Source organism: Lepidochelys olivacea, assembly GCF_965140295.1.
Source record: "Lepidochelys olivacea isolate rLepOli2 genome assembly, chromosome: 1".
Lineage (NCBI taxonomy): Eukaryota > Metazoa > Chordata > Testudines > Cheloniidae > Lepidochelys > Lepidochelys olivacea.
The window spans coordinates 314,160,145-314,177,832 of NC_140411.1; the positions used below are offsets into that span (position 1 = coordinate 314,160,145).

Sequence of the window (17,688 nt, forward strand, 5' to 3'; positions counted from 1 at the left end):
TTTCTTCGGTTGACCCATCTGCACATCTTTTTTTCTTCACTTCCTGTCCTAGACAGCTGTCTAATTTGTTTGACACTGGTAAATGTGCACCATACTCCACTCAACAAGGACCTGTGTGTCAATGAGGGTGAAATGGAGCTGGGACGGAGGGGATGTAGAGAACAGGGGCCTTGCATGGGAGATTAAAGGACTTCTGACCCCTGTCTCCTACTTTCTGTAAATTTACTGAGGTATGCTGGGAGGAGATTCCCCAGTGTCTCTTGCCCCTTCCTTACGAGCAGCAGGATGTTTGATAAGACCTGCCTAAGCACGAAGATTTAACCCACCACCACCGAACTTTAAATGCCTCATTAGGACCACACCCAAACCCCCAAAAGCCTTAACTTGTCCCCTGCCAAGCCTGTTTTGGATCAATCCCTAGCAGAGGAATTATAAACTGATTGAGGTTCATTTGGGGCTCAGGAGCCAATCTGGTCCTTAGGAGTCTACAAAACCAGTTTGCAGAGTCCAATGGTATGTCCTCACTTTGAGCTGAGGGTGTGATTCCCATCTGGAGGAGACATACTAGCTTTGGTGGAGCTAGCATGCTAAAAATATTGTGTAGACATGGTGGCACAAGTGGCAGGAGTTACATTTGCTGTTATTCATTTATTTTATTGATTTTTAGAGCAGCTCTTGCTGTAGCAGCCAGACATTTATTTACACAGAAGGATAAAACTACCCCAGGATTCAATCAGGGGTATTTATGGTGTAAGTCATGGACAGGTCACAGGCTGTGATTTTTTTTATTTCTTGTCCATGACCTGTCCATGACTTTTACTAAAAATACCAATGATTAAATCGTAGCCTTAGTAATGACAAAGCAGCACATCGAGGCCCTAAAGTTGCATGCGTCCCAATGTGGTTCAGTCCCTGCACTCCTGTGGAACCCTCCGGGTGTGGAGATGTGCCCACATGAAATAGCTTGCAGGATCAGTGCCTTGGTGTAGAGACATCTATTAGTGAAACAAAGTATAAAACCAGCATCCTGTGGTGCACATTTTCCTTCCCCTACATGCAAATAAGGAACAATGGTAGGCTAATATTAGCATGAGTTCAGAGATTTGGAAGTCTAAGTGCCCTGTTTGAGAAATGCAATTTCACTTCTGCATTTCCCAGGTTTTGAATGTTTTAACTCTTTCGAAAAGTAAAATGTAGTCAAACCATTGATATGTGCTTGAACCTTAATGACAACTTAAAAAAATAAAAAAAAGATAAAAGATATCTGTCGGAACATATATTTGCATAAGAGTTTCATAGTAGAGAGGAATAAATGTACAGTTGTGGTTACCTATGAGAACCACAATATTATTTGGAAAGCAATTTAAAACCTATATTTTATTAAAACCAAAGGAAGGTTGTGTTTAGTCCAGTTATTACAGCTGGCCAAGATTCTCCAAATATTGAGTTTGTTATGCAATTTTTGTAAAATAATTCAGTGAAAGTCAGGTTTTTTTAACCATCTCTACCTATGATTTAGCATATAAAGCATCTGTGATTAAGTTGTCTTGGATGAAAGTTACTACATAGAGATATGGTGCTATCATTTATTTTATTTTCATACTGTATTACAAAACCTCCACGTTTCTTCTTCTTACTAGATGTTTATCAGTGGCATCATTAGGATAAAAAAAAGGCACAGGAAACTCCTTCATACTTGTTTGAGTATTTTTTTCTTCCAGTTTTACCAGGCAATGCCAATTATGGAAATTAGCATTGAATATTCAGGATTAGCTTTGTGAAAATAGACTGGGAATATATTAGTGGCTTTGTCTCAATAGTTCTCTACTGAATACCAAGTTATTGATGGGCCCATATTGATTCCCATAGCTTGCTTCAGCTCACTGCAACTTCTAGAAGGACAGAAAGAGCTTGTTGCAAACACAAACAAAACAGAAGATAGAGTTTTGGGTCATAATCCAACACAAAATAAAAACAGAGAGTGAAATCACAAACATCAAACAGAGAGGGCAGAGAAGTAAACAAACATGAAGAAAGAAACAAAGAAAGGAAACACAAAAGAATGGGGGGAAAACTAACAGAGAACATGACAGTGAATCAGTTGACGCATGTGACTGGGAACAGAGAAGCTAATGGAAACAATCAGCATTGGAAAGGGCTAGAATACCTGGTCCCTTGGTGCCTGGAAAGAGGACAAGGGGTGAGGGGCACTGAGATTCACTATTACCTGTTGTGGGAGAAGAAGATTCTGATATGAGCCATGTAGAGTGCTCTGTTAGGTATAATGTGTTTGATCCCAGCCCAAAAGACGCTAAAGTAGAGGACTGCTTGGCCTGCCCTGAGTGGGAGTAGCATGGAAGCTTCAACAGAAATTGTTTAAGCCCCTAGGTCATCCCTTGCTCTCTGCAAAGGTTTGGTGAATTTGGATGAATGGAGGTTGAATGAAGACTAAGAACTCCTGTTTAATCAAGCCACTTGAGGCGTCCTGTTAGGCAGTAACAACTAAACTGCAGTGAGTGATGCTGTAATATATGAATTTTGTACATGACCACAGAGAGATCTCATTTAGCTCAAGCAGTGTGGTTTCTCCTTTGTAGAACTGAAGGATAAGGGTTCTACTCCCAGATCTCAAGAGTTGTGTGTAATTTATCTTGCATTTTTTTCTCTGCTGTCTGAAGCAAATGGCTTTGGTTCAGTCTATGGGTGAAATCCTGGCCCCACTGAAATCTGTGAGTTTTGCCATTGACTTCAACAGGGCCAGGATTTCAGTCCATGTGCCTAGAAGATTTTGACAGAAAAAAAATGATTTGTGAATGGTCAAGCACAGGAGTGTAGGGGAACAGATTAAAAGAGATGGACCCAAGAAATGTAAAAAAAAAAAAAAAAAAGATATAAAGGACAGACCTAAAGCACAGAATAAGGGCAGCCAAAAAGGAAAAATAACAAAAGAGTAAATGGCTGTAGTGAGTAAAATATAAACAAACAGGACAGAAGACAAAGAATAGGAAGGGAAAATAAAAAATAAAACACTCAGTATATAAAAAGCATAGGAAGAAGAATAATTTAAATAGAGAAAAAGTGTGTGGAGGAGAGTGAGTAAGGAATTGCAAAGCACCAAAAAGGGGGTCGGGGGGAAGAAAATGCACCAGAAACAAAGACACTAAGAAAAAGAAAAAGGCAGAGAGCAAGGAATGACAGAGAACAGAACAATGAAAAGGTGGACTATGGAAAAATCAAAATATATATGACAATGAAAAAAACAAAAAGGCACCTGAGAAAGACAGCAAGAATAATACAGATCATGTCAGAGGAATCATCAGAATGAGATGGGTAGGAGAGAAGAAAACCAAATTTGGTGACTGTCTGGTTTTAACCTCCTTGTCCCTCTGTTTATTGCCTAGTGTTCACTTGACCACATGCTGACTTTCACTCTGCCCTGTCTGCTCACTCTCTGCTGGTGACTGATCAGGCACACCTGATCCCTGCTTTGGACCTGATCTTGCAGACCTTTTGAAAGAAAAATCTTCTTTTGATTTCAACAGGAATTACTTCTGCATCTAGGCTGTTGAACCAAGCCTTCTGGGCCAGATCTTGAACTGGTAGTAGTTATCCTGATGTATCACGCCTACTGATTACTCTCTCTTGCCCTCCTGCCTCTTCAAGTGGCAAATTTTGTCCTCAGACACATGCACACAGCTCCCTTTACTTTAGCATATACAGGTATATATAAATGGAATCAGAATTTGGCTGCGTATCTTTAAATAAGAAATCCCAGAATGCACCATTGATGCCTCCCAAAACTCAGCACAGAAATTCACTTCTTCCTGTTTGTGCTTTGGTGGTAAGTTGTGGTTGTTGTCATCAGGATCAGCATTGTCGGGGTAAGGGGAGGGAAACTTCTCTCTCCATTTCTGGAGTGCTAGTGATACCCTGATTTTGTATATTCTGTAACTTTCTCCATTTTAGGAGTGTGAGTAACACCCTGCTATTCTCTAGGTAAGACTTACGTGCTGGAGCTGTGATCACCTAATAACAATTTGAGACTGGGTTACAGGTGTCAGTTCGAAGAGACATTTTTCTGTATTTTGTGGGTTATTACAGCAGATCTAGGGGAACAGATTTATTTTAATGTGTCCTTCACTACAGCCTCAAAAACTTGTTGACAATAATTATTTCAGCAGAAAAGAGAAAAGTTAACAAAATCTAATGGATATAGTATATTTTGAAAGCCTAACAGCCCATTCTTTTAGCCAAGCCAGCTCAATTACATGGGGCTGGCTCTCTAGAATAGGGCTTTGTTGATTTTTCTGAACACTTGCCTATGGAGTATAACAGTACATGGATCAAAGCCTTGAAGAGATGTACTACTGAGGCACTTGAAAATTATAGGTGTGCTAGTGTTAAATCAGGTTTAGAATATGGTAAATTGATACTTCCCTGCCTGCGTCACACTGCTGGAGAAAGCATATTTGCTTCTAGTGGCAGCTGTTTTCATGAATTATGCATAGTCATAGTTAAAAGAATACCAGACACAGCATTTCTTCTTCATTAGGTACAGCTGATAAATCTCAGGTACACAGGACTTTCTTACCATCTTCCTATGTACCCCATTGTGGAACTATATTTGACCTTTTTCTCTGATGTTGATCATTTTGCCAACTCAGCAAGGAAACTCTCTTTCTCCCTCCTCCCTCTCTATTTTCTTTTGGTGACTTCTGAAGAATTGTAAAAGATGTAGGGGTTTTCGTATTTACAGGCTGACATCTGATCTACAGAGAATTTCGTCATGATTTCTCCCTCTGTCCCCTGTCATAGGTTGTAGTATGAACCTATCGAAATCCAAAGGGCAGTGGCTCCATTGCTTCATCTGGTAGTTACACACTTTTGAATGACCATAAGTTTTGCAGGCGAATTATTGAATTTTTAAAAGATAATCTGTACCCAGTATCCTCCAACAAGTGAGTTATGGAACAAATCTAAGATCCTCACTCACTTTTTACACTGTACTTCACTCTGGTGAACTCTGACTGAATTCATTCGGAGTTCCATGTGAAAGGAGTAACTTTCACAATCATACATGCAGTGGTAACGTGCAGGAGTAACTTTCACAATCATACGTGCAGTGGTTTGTCTGCATGTACAAGCAAAATATTATTATTCAACTTTCCTTCAACCTCAGGAGTAGTAATAATTCAGAAAACTCTAGAGGATCCATTTGCAGCATAATGGCAGGAATTAGTCCTTAACTATAACAGGAACTACCATTTCACTGAAGCTCTAACTATAACATAGGGTATGTCTTCACTACCCACCGGATCTGCGGGCAGCAATCAATCCAGCAGGGATCGATTTATCGCGTCTAGTCTGGACGTAATAAATCGACCCCCGAGCACTCTCCCATCGACTCCTGTACTCCAGGGCCTCAAGAGGTGCAGGCAGAGTCAACGGGGGAGTGGCAGCAGTCAACTCACCACAGTGAAGACACCACGGTAAGTTGATCTAAGTACGTCAACTTCAGCTACGTTATTCACGTAGCTGAAGTTGCGTAACTTTGATTGATTCCCCCTCGTGTAGGTCAGGGAATAGAAACTTATGTTCTATTACCACCGGATTTGGGAAAGGGGATTCATTAGCTTTATTCAAAACTTTTTTATTATTTTTGTTCAGAAGTACAGTTAATCAGGCTTTATTACTAGAGTTGGGCAAAACATTGATTTTTCAATTTGCTGGCAATTCCAAAAAATGTAAAAAAAAATCTTTAAAACAATATTTTAGGTTGACCCAACAACAACATTTTTGGTGAATCAAAGAGTAAAATAAAATTTGTTTGGAGCTGAATGAAACATTTTGTTTTCATCAAATTGAAATGTTTCATTTCAGTTTTGACCATTTTATATGGTTTTGATTTTTTAAACGTACAATTAAAGGAAATGTTCAAATGAAAAGTCATTTCAAACTAAAAAATCAAAAGAAAATGTCAAAATAAAACACTTTGGGTTTTGTGGAAATTTTTTTAATTTCCAAAACAATTTTGGCAAAGCCAATATGAATTCACTAAATGTTTTGGTGTCACTGAATCTGCGATTGTGACTGAAAAAGGCCAAGTACAGAAAACATTCACTCAGCTCTATTTATGACATGCTGCTGTCTGGAAGTTATAATAATTTATCAATTCCTAAGAGATGTGCCAGGATTCAAAGACCTTCCAGATGTGGAAAATACTCTCTTCCCACTTCTATCCTTTGGTAACTCTAAAAATATAGTGCCTAATCTATATGTGCATGAACACTTGGAACATAGATACTTATGTTAAATTTTTGTAAACTTAAAAAGAGATCCAGTACTATTTGTACAAAATGAAAAACTACAGCAAAGATTTGGGTGATGGGATCATGCGGTACTTTCTCCCAAAAGTCCTCACAAGGTAGAGGCAGGCAGCTAAATATATCCTAAGAAGCATCAGTATATAATGAGACTGCCATAGTAAAATCCGATGCAACAAATTAGTGCTTGCTAGGCCAGATCATTTAAAAAGATGTAGTTTTTTCAAAATGTGTTCATTTTTTTAATCACCAGTTGTCACCCCTAAAAAAGATTTGCATGTAGGCAAACCGTAGGCATTTCTGTGCTCAAAGGTACTTGAATTCTGACACGTCTCTGCATTCATGCAGGACAAGCAAAGAAAAGAATAGCGTTTACAATTAAAAGTGAGTGCATTCTTGCGAACGTACATCTATTAGGAAGTGTTCCCACTCTTGACCATGGGAAAGTCTACAGATGACTTACTGTTGGTGTCAAGACTTTCACACAGTTCAGTTTTGACCTCGCCATTTGGTCTGTCGTTTCCTTTTTGGATCAGTTTGCTTTGCATTGTGGCAGCTGTCACAACAGCCTTGAAGCTCCTCTTCCGTTTTTGAACATTCTGCTCTGGATGAAAAATGATAATATAAACCTTGGGCATGTACAGCATGCCCAGAGATACTGAAGCACTTAAACTCATGGAGACAGTAAGTGTTGTTGTCTGGATGTACATCTGTGGGGGGGAAAACAACATAAAAAACAATGTTTGTAAGACTGATAGAAAATGCATAGGCAAATGCAGTAATTATCTTAAAAATACTAACTGAACATGGAAATGGTATCATGCTGTCACTTGACTGTGTGTACATTAGAAGGAAGCTTCACTCAGATTGTCTTTAATTATAGTCAAGCGTTCTCTTTTCTTCCACTAAAGAGTGGGTGGTAGAAGCAGCTAATGCTTATTAAACTCCATTCCCCTAAAAATAAATTAAGCCTCTGAACCACCTCCATTTTCAGATTATAAACAAATGTGTCTGTGCAGACATAATATACAACAAAGCTGACAACAAGGTTAGCCCTGTATCATCTATTCTAATAAACTGAAACTTCTGACATAATGTACCATTCCCTGATGCACCAGTGCATGCAATACTGTTCAACTGGCAACATGCTTAACACAGAATCTAATGAGAAACATTTGATTTACTGTTTGACTCCTGTGCCTGGAAGAAAATGAGTTTCTCCACAGTAAAGCCTGAATACCATTTCCTTTAACATTTGTACATTACAGTCGAATTCTAATCATACTATTATGTGGCACATAACAAATACTCTTATATGCTATGGACTTTGTAAATAGGAAATTGGAATATAGTGTCTCCAGGGAACCAGTTTGAAATAGACCTCTATCCCCTATAGACAAACAGAAAGAATTACCATTTCAAAGGGAGTGTTCTGTCTATCACTTATTACTTTGAAAACCAAGCTATTCTGATCTTTTCCTGCTGCCTGGGAAGAAAAGGTGATGATGGCTCCATGGTAATAAACACCAAGTGCAAATATCTATTCAAAAAAGCACATTAAAATACTCATTGTGGCTTTGTTCAACATTTACCTCTCATAGAGGATTTTATATTATTAAACAAGAATTTTACGTACAATTCTGCATGGTTTACTCCAATTTCTCTTTCTAGCTCAGCAATACTGTGACTGTATCAGAAGGAACACTGAGCCCACTCTATGGGACAGAATAAAACCTATTCCACCTCCTAACAGAGCTTCAATAACATTTAATCTCAGTGTGGGGTGTGTTTTTATGGCATAGCGACTATCATCATGAGATACAGTACTAAGAATCTGTCAATAATGTCAATCTCCAAATCACCTGTTTTCACTACAGCCAATCCCTCAGTAAATCGGCCCTAAGCAGAAAACTAATGATATAATAAACTGGCCTAGAATAGTCCAAACAAAAGCACATTTTGAGTATTCTTCAACTCATGAACAATGTTTTTCCATTAGCTACTTTACCCTTAGAGATCACAAACAGTGCTATCACTTAAAACACCATTACATGAAAAGTGTAACAGATTTGCTTAAGTGGTGTGAACTCACACCATGGGGACACTCCACAAACTATCTGTGTTATTCTATAGATAATGTGTAAAATCTCACCAAAAAGCCAAGAGTGCCCTGTGCAATTTACCACTTGAGTAGAGATCTGGCACTTTTAAACCTGACAACACTAAGCATACTAAATGTAGAGTTGTCATTCTCCACGGAGTTGTCTGCATGCAACTGTCAGGATAATAAGGTCCAAAGGATTTCGCATTTTGTTACTGAAAGTGGTATGCAGCAATTCCTTCATTTAAATAATACATCACTATAATAGCTCCAAAAGTGGATAAACCCCAATTGTGTACTCACACCAGTATAAATCTGGAATAACGCCACTGATTTCAATCCAGTTGATCTGGATTTACATTGGTGTAACTAAGAGCAGAGTCTGGCCCACAGAATGCCTTAAGATTTGTCCAGGTAACGTTATATGGAAGGTAACCTTAAAATAACTGGAAGGTTTTTCCAACCTTATATGGAAAGATGTTTGCACATACATGAAATGCATATTTTACATACAAATGGCATCAATGCCTGTTGGCTGCTTTAAATAGTGAATGGTTTCAGAGTAACAGCCGTGTTAGTCTGTATTCGCAAAAAGAAAAGGAGTACTTGTGGCACCTTAGCGACTAACCAATTTATTTGAGCATAAGCTTTCGTAAGCTACAGCTCATTTCATCAATAAATTGGTTAGTCTCTAAGGTGCCACAAGTACTCCTTTTCTTTTTATAAATAGTGAATATAATCTGAAGACAAAGCACATTACAAACACCTTTCCTGCCAGTAGGACTATTCAGCAGCTAACAATTGTTAGTCCTTTCAGGTTCCATTTATTTGGTATAACTAATATGCCCAGTGTTTTACCGACCGAGGGAAAGGGGATTGCATTCATTGCTGGAATAAGTTTAAACCCATTGTTGGCATAATTTAAACCCAAAGAGTTATAATTTACACTCCAAGGATCTTATTACTGTGGATTACATTGCGCCACTTAGATACAGCCCTGGGCTAATGCAACCCCAGTGTCTTCAAAGGGTTTGGATCAGGCCCTCTTATAAAATGTATCTGTTGCTAAAATTGTATCTACCTGCAAATTTTCTCTGGATTATGCTAATCTAAACTTCAATTAAAAAAAAAAAAAAAAAAAAGCTTTTGCCTTTCAGGTTGCAAAGATAACTTTTAACAATAAAGTATTTATAATGACTGTTGTGTTTTTGAATCAGACACCAGGCATACTGAAACATTAGCACTAAAATAGGCGTGACCATAGCCTATTGTTCTTAATGGTGCATTGCCTCTGAAACTTAATTATGGCTACTTAAATGCTGAGATTGTCAAGCATTTTACTGCTAATTATTTTACCAGGAACATTGAGATGCTGTGATTAATACAGTGCTGCTGAACATATCTGTCAAATTCTCATGTCCCATTAATAAAAAGGTTTCATGTTTTGATTATGGAAACAGCAAATGATTTTTAATGACATCATTTGATTATTTGGCTAATGTTGGGGTAAAGGTGGTGTTTTCTAGCATCTAAAACTTATTCCACTAACAGAGAAAACTGCCTGGAGCCCTGAGTGGAGGAATCCCCTGTGAACAAGTATGTTGTACCCATGATTTGAGCATTGCGCTGGCTTCCAATTAGTGTCTGGCTGACTTCAAGAAAGACATTGCTGAGGTGTCCTGTTCTTTGCAGGTCCAACCCTGCAAGGTGATAAGCACCAACTCCTGCTGAAGCCAACTGGAGCCGAGGGCACTGAACAACTTGCTAGACTTGTAAAGGCAGTCTCTTGATCACTTTACTGCATACCCCCATTGCAGCATTCAGCTCCGCTAGGAGAAAGTCTGACAGCCCCTGTGCTTAAACACTCCGGGCCTGATTCTCCGTTCTTCTGCACCTTGTACCATCATTTATACTAATGCAAAGCAAGTGCAAATGACTACACAAGATGAAGGGCAATGGGAAAAGAGCCTCTCCATGTCTAGTGACAGACTTTTCTCTTATGATGGTCTTTTCAATCTTTAGAATTCACTCCTTTGGCACCCTGCCAGAGCCCAGGTCTAGTGATCTGCAGAGCATTATGTATTTGGTTTAACTTTTGTCTGACTCTTACCTTCTGTTTGATTTTATTCCTGACAAAAAGATAGCGGTTTTTTAATTGCTATGCATTGTGGGTAGTTTTATCCTTCTGTGTAAATAAATGGCTGGCTGCTACAGCAAGAGCTGCACTAAAAATCAATAAAATAAATGAACAGCAGCAAAGACAGTTTAGTTTAATAAGCTAGCAAATACTGAATGATCCTCCATGTGTCTCACAGTGGTAGCTAACCTTAAGATATAGAAGTCTAGGAGCTAGGCTGCCACCGCTGGGGTAAGTTTAAAAGAACTACACACACACTTAGGCCGTAACTACCACTTACTTCAGTATAACTTACATCACTCAGGGGTGTGAATAAGTCACCCTCCTGAGCGACATAAGTTACACCGACCCAAGCACCGGCGTGGACAGCGCTATGCTGGTGGGAGAAGCTCTCCCGCCGACATAGCTACTGCCTCTCACGCAGGTGGATTCATTATGCCGAGGGGAGAGCTCTCTCCCATCGGCATAGAATTTCTTCACCAGACGTACTACAGCAGCATAGCTGTGCCAATGTCGCACGTGTAGTGTAGCCTAGCCCTTTAGACCCCTCCCAAACTACACCCCTTTTGTCCAGCAAAGCCCCTTCCAAAGTCCACACATACACGGTTCATGGTACTGCGAAAGCAAGATCCAGCTTTGCTTAAAAGAAGGCATTACAAGTGTACCCATTACATTTAAAGATATCATGATTTTCATTATTTTGCCCAAAGATACATAAAAATACAAAGCCAGTGTCCGTGGACAAGATTTTGCTTCAAACTTCTTTGTGGGTTAGAAAATATGGGGCACTAATCAAATTTTTTTTGATCCTTATTAAATAATCTTTTGCCAAACCTATCAATTAAAATCAGGCTGTGAGAAAAATGAAATCTCTCCCATCATGTTCATTTGCTTATTATCATTAACAGTAAACACAGATTTGATTCTGTGTACTGCACAGAAGATTGGGAAAACCAATTCTGGCTCCTTAGCTGTACATTTCAGTAGCTTTCAGATTTTAAGGGGAAGGAAAGATCTGAGGGTAGATTTGAAATTAAATGTGTATGAATGCATGACTTGGTATAAAGCTGAGGTGACATCATGAGAGCTATGGAAACCTATAGCCTCACTGGAGCCCATGTGTACCTGCGCTCCCCAAAATTACTGATGGTAACGGCTCCACTGTCCAGATATTTTTCATTTAAGTCATATGTCTATAAGCATCCCATTTTTATCTAAAAATTCTTCTGTTGTGACAAGGGAATAGCTTCTGAATGGCTTCTTTATTTTCTTTTCATATTTTCTTTGTTATTTTAAATAACGTAACAATATCAAGGGCTCGAATTTGCAACCCACTCTTGGAAGGCTGTATGTCCAGTAATTGTAGATGACAAATATTACATAGGTGATTCATATACTAAGTAACAACTACTATTAATTGCCAGTATGTTACCAAAAATGCTTTCCCCCCAGGTGCCTGAAGCTATTATATGATGGGGCTCTCGAGCTAGCTAAAACAAGTCCCAGAGGGTTTTTCCCACTTCAGCCTGCCACAAACTTTGGGTACATCTACTCTGCATCTTGGATGTGTAATTCCCAGTTTGGGTAGATGTACATGCACCAACTCTGCTCAAGCTTGCAGGCTAAAGCTAGAAGTGTGGCCACAGCAGTATGAGCAGCAGCTTGAGTTAACCACCTGAATGCGTACCTAGAATCTCATTCAGACAGCTAGCCCAAGCCACCACCTGCACAGCCACAGCCACATGGCTATTTTTAAGATGCTATCTAGCAGAAGCAGAGCCTACAAGATGGGAATTACACCTCCCAGCTGCTGTATAGACATCCCCAGGGTAGCTTCCGGAGATAGTTTCTAATGAAGAGGAACCCGAACTTCAGAGTAGGACAACTCTAGTCCAAACAAACATACCTCCCGGAACCCACTCAATGAGGGACAAGTGAACTCCCGTTCCCTCACCTAGTCCCAAATATCCAGTCATGACTACCCAGCAGCACCCCTTTCCCTGTTCCTCTCTGCCCAGTCATGGTCATCCAGTGCCCCCTACAAATTCCCTCACTTCATACACTACCACCTGTACCTTGCTTTCTCTACTCCATTTCCAGTAAAGGGGCCATCTGGACACCTTCTAATGCATCAAAGGAAAGGAGGGATAGCAGGCCACTTGGATTTCTCTAACCCTGAAAACAAATAAGGTAAAGGGGAGTCTGGGCCTCTAAGAGGAAGGCTGTGCAGGGAGACAAAGTACACAGCAGCATGAAAATTGCCCCAAACTCAGTGGAAACTCAGACCAGTTTTCATGAGTTGCTTTCATAACGAAACCCCAGAAAAGATGTTTTCCCCTTCTTTTTGTTACAGACATTGTAACCTCTGGAGACCGAGCCTGCGGCCTGGTAGGTAACCTATGGTAAAGGAAGCTGTACTTAAAATATTGTATTGCAACATGTGGGGAAAATTAGTAAGAGACATCAAATGTTGTGCTATCAAATGCTGTGATCATTGGAAATCCCCAGAAAAAAAGCTAGGTTAAAACAGTTATGGTTCAGATTTGTTTAATTTACCATGGTTATTATGTTTTACTTAGAAAATAACAAATGTTTGAAAGTAAAGCTACTTAAAGTTTAAGTTCCTTCTACAACTACCTTAAATCTTGCCCTGCAGCTTGGTCCATCCTCTCTAACATTCAAATGCAAGCTCACCCCACACACTCAGAGAGAACTCTTCAGATTAGCTTGCAAAACTCCAGACTCACTTATTACTACTAGGTGGAAGGTTTGACTATTCTCCCTTCTCCTGACACAGATCGGATACAACAGCATCTCACAGACTACATTCCATGCACCACACCACTTCCATCCATTACACCACTGTGGGTTGTCCATCCTACTGTAATCCATTCACCCCACAATCCGTATTGTGAAGAGGCCCTGCTGTGTACACACTGGTTCGAGATCAATCTCTAAAATTCCCATTCTACACAAAGATCCTGATACTCAGAAGTAATACGTTCCCAAACCTTAAATTACACACAGTGGGAGCTGTGATTCACCCCATCCAAAAAATACTCTGCAATGCTCACCACCTCTGAAAAATCAAGCCACTCTGGGGTGAAAATCTCCAAACACTAGTCGCACCATTGCATTATTGGATTGAGATCTGCAGGCACTACAGGCCAGAACGGTTGGTGCAAGTTATATAGTTAAAAAAAAAAGGAAGAACATATGTGCTAAAAGACAGAAAATCCTACCATTAAGTGAGGGGTGCATTGTGCGAAGAGGGCAGAGTTCTATAAGAGTGAGGAGTTTCTTTGGTATTGAACATTTAAGTTTTACTTTTATCCCAATTGCATTTTATTTGCATCATCTATAAAAGATATATATTCACAACCTTAATTATTTCCAACTGAAGCCTTTTTGGGAAAAGGGATACAGGGGAAAGATGTAAAGATTATAGTGGCCCTGCTGCCTCAGCAATGCACAATGATATACATTTTTAAACTAACAAACTCTCTTACATGCAATTGAGGGCTATTCTCTGTCTTAAGACACTGTGAATTTCAGGTTTCAGAGTAGCAGCCGTGTTAGTCTGTATTCGCAAAAAGAAAAGGAGGACTTGTGGCACCTTAGAGACTAACCAATTTATTTGAGCATAAGCTTTTGTGATCTACAGCTCACTTCATCAGTACTCCTTTTCTTTTTGTGAATTTCAGATATTCACAGTGGGTGAAATTCACTCCTGAGGCTGGGAAGTAAGCAGTACTTTAAGCCTTGTGCTGGCTTCCTACATGGGTGTGAATTTCACCTTTCATATTTCCAGTTGTCCTTTCACAGTCAATGCTAGAGACTTTCCTGTACAGATATGTTCAAGTTCACAACACATTTCCAACCTCTTTTCAAAGACTTGAAACACGCTATCTTCTGTTCTGTCTTGTTCATACTTACACTATCCACGTGGATAGATAAAGCTAAACAGAACACAACATGATTTAAACAATCATTTTATATTTGCTCTTTTGGAATTTTGCAGAAAAACATCCTTTTAGAGAAGATGCTAGTCTGTAGTTAATTCATTTTGCAGGTATCTTCTCTCAATGCAAAATGTAATAGCTGTCCAAAAGCTAAACCAACTAGCAAAAGTGGCAGATGGGCAACTATTCAAAATAAATTCATGTACATTGGCACATCTTCAATTATAATCCCTTTGAAAATATGGGAGATGACATTTTGGAACATTCAAAACTCAAGAAGCCAGTTGGCAATACCAAAGTTGTCAATTTCATATGCATGATTGTCTTGTAATGGAAAAGAAAAAAAATGTTGATTTAAGGAGAATTACAGAGATATGAGCTAAGTGAAGAAATGTGGATTGAAATTGATTTCTCCATTTTCATGATTTTAAAAATGAGTGGTTTCCCACAGCATAAACTGACCCTTTAATTGACTGGCACAACCTTTGATCTGCAGTATTCTAGCTGAACAGCAAAGATTATAATTTCTTGTTCAATTATGAAACATAAAGAATGTTCCTGTTCTGCATATATTTGCTAAATGACCTAACCAACAGTAGTGGAGTTCCATTTCCATGTCTGAAAGACACAGAAAAGAATTATTAATCCTGCTGATGCATAATGCTATTAATTACATTTCACTTCCTAATTTCTGAAACACCTAACCTGCAATATAACTTCACTAAACAAATAATGGAGAGCACTACAAATACTATAAAACAATCTGGAGTCCGGTGGCACCTTAAAGACTAACAGATTTATTTGGGCATAAGCTTTCATGGGTAAAAACCCACTTCTTCAGATGTATGGAGTGAAAACAAAACAGTCTTCAAAAACAGACTTCAAAGAGAGACTGCAGAACTACAATTCATTTGCAAACTTAACACCATTAATTTGGGCTTGAATAGGGACTGGGAGTGGCTGACAAAAGCAATTTTCCCTCTCTTGGTATTGACACCTCCTCATCAGTTATTGGGAGTGGACCACATCCACCCTGACTGAATTGGCCTTGTTATCATTGGTTCTCCATTTGTAAGGTAACTCCCTCCTCTTCATGTGCCAGTACATCTATGCCTGTATCTGTACCATAATTTTAACTCCATGCATTTGAAGAAGTGGGTTTTTACCCACAAAAGCTCATGCCCAAACAAATCTGTTAGTCTTTAAGGTGTCACCGGACTCCTTGTTGTTTTTGTGGATAGAGACTAACACGGCTACCTCTCTGATATAAAACAACCTCTGATTATATAATAATTAACCTGCTAGTAGGTTTGGCTTTAAAATGTTTTTATTTATTTTAATGCATATGGCACAAGTGACAGAGTTCAAGTACTTGACAGAAAAATATTAAGTGAAGTACATTTGTTCGGAAGATAATTTTATTTAGCATCTTTAAGCAGGGCATAATTAAGATACTGTGTCATACAAAATGATTGAGGCTTACGTAAGTAACAGCTGGTTACCCCAATGGCTGTACAGCTGCAGGGCAGCCATTCGCAAGAAAATCTGTGCAAACACAAATAATGTACTATGCTAATGGACACAATGTAATAAGCAAGGAAACAGCTAAAATGGAAAGACAAAAAGAAAATCAAACAATCAAACAAATCCCTTTAGACCTCAGCATGCATTTAAATTGCAATTAGTACATGAAAATCTTACAGAAGTACTACCCTTATTTGCAAATGTTAGTAGAGTAAATTTCTTATGTCGGCTGAAGTTTAGTGACAATAAGAGCGCTCCTCAGCTGCTGTAAATTGATATAGTTTATAGACTTCAATTAAATTAGAAAGCGGCACCAATTGAGGTCCACTGATTATAGGGGTAATTAGGATATTTTTCACAACTGTCCTCTCCCACCTTTTAGAAGGAAAATAAGCAAGCTGCAATTTAAATGGTCATAATTAGACGAAACTATGTCCACGATGGATTTATGGCAGAAAATCAAAAAGGAATCCTACAAAAACTGGAAATGTGGACAAATTGCTAAGGATGAGTACAACAGAATAGCACAAGTATGTAGGGACAAAATCATAAAGGCTAAAGTGCAAAATGAGTTATACCTAGTAAGGAACATAAAAGGCAATATGAAGTTCTTTAAATACATTAGAAGAAAAAGATGAAGGAAAGTGCAGGTCCTCTACTTAGCAGGGAAGAGGAGCTAATAACTGATGACATCAAGAAGGCTGAGATGTTTAATACTTAGTTTGCTTCAGTCTTTACTAAAAAAGACATTAGTGACCAGATTATCAACACAATTAATACCAACAACAAGGGGGATGGAATGCAAGCCAAAAGAGGGAAAAAACAGTTAGAGCAGTGGGAATAGCATATTGCTATTCCCAGAAGACTGTGGCGGGCGCTGGACACCCCGCTGCCGAAATGCCGCCGCAAAAAGCGACAGTGGGAAGAAGCGTCACTGCTGAAATGCCTCCGAGAAACGGCAACGCTTCTTGGCAGCATTTCGGCTGCAGGGTGTCCTGTGGGCACGCAAAAATGCCCCGGTGGGCACCATGGCGCCCACTGGCACCACGTTGGGGACCCCTGAGTGAGAGAATATGTAGATAAATTAGATGTATTCAGGTTGGCAGGGCTTGATGAAAGTATTTAGAATATGTTGCATGTAATATTTATACATTTCTCAAAAACAATCATCATAGGTATGATGGTAAAGCGAACAAGTTTTATATGAGGGTCCACCTTTGTAGCTCTGCTGCATTACCTTGTCATTTATTGTACAAACTTTTCTGTGGCCTCAATTATTACAAAAAGATTACATAAAACCCATCTGATTTCACATTCAGCCCCTGCCATACACGTTGCTCCATCAATGACATTAGTCTTAAGAAGTGAGCATTTTCCCATTCCATGGGAATTTCTGAGATTTAAAAAAATGTTTCTCAGCACAAATGGCATGAATAATTGAAATCTCAATTTTTGGAAAACCAAAAATCCACCCAAAAAATGCAGTTTGGATCAATTGAGCTAAAACATTTCCTTTCGATAATTTCAAAATGTTTCATTTCCATTTCAACTTTTTGATTTATTTTACTTTTTTTTTAACTATAAATTAACTAAAAAGAAAGTTGTTTCAAACAAAAAAATGGAACTGTTCATTTCAAAGAG

At 38.9% G+C, this 17,688-nt stretch overlaps 1 protein-coding gene across 5 annotated transcripts in view; it reads right to left on the bottom strand.

Annotated features, from left to right (window-relative positions):
* GRM8 (glutamate metabotropic receptor 8) overlaps nt 1–17,688 on the bottom strand; it is a 476,081-nt gene that overhangs the window by 5,107 nt on the left and 453,286 nt on the right. For 4 of the 5 annotated variants that reach the window (XM_084616845.1, XM_084616841.1, XM_084616842.1 and 1 more), the window contains one exon: nt 6,787–7,033. In XM_084616845.1, coding sequence (XP_084472971.1) covers nt 6,787–7,033 — 247 coding nt within the window. Of the gene's footprint in view, nt 1–6,731; nt 7,034–17,688 lie in introns of all 5 variants that reach the window. The other variant, XM_084616843.1, reaches the window with a different exon arrangement.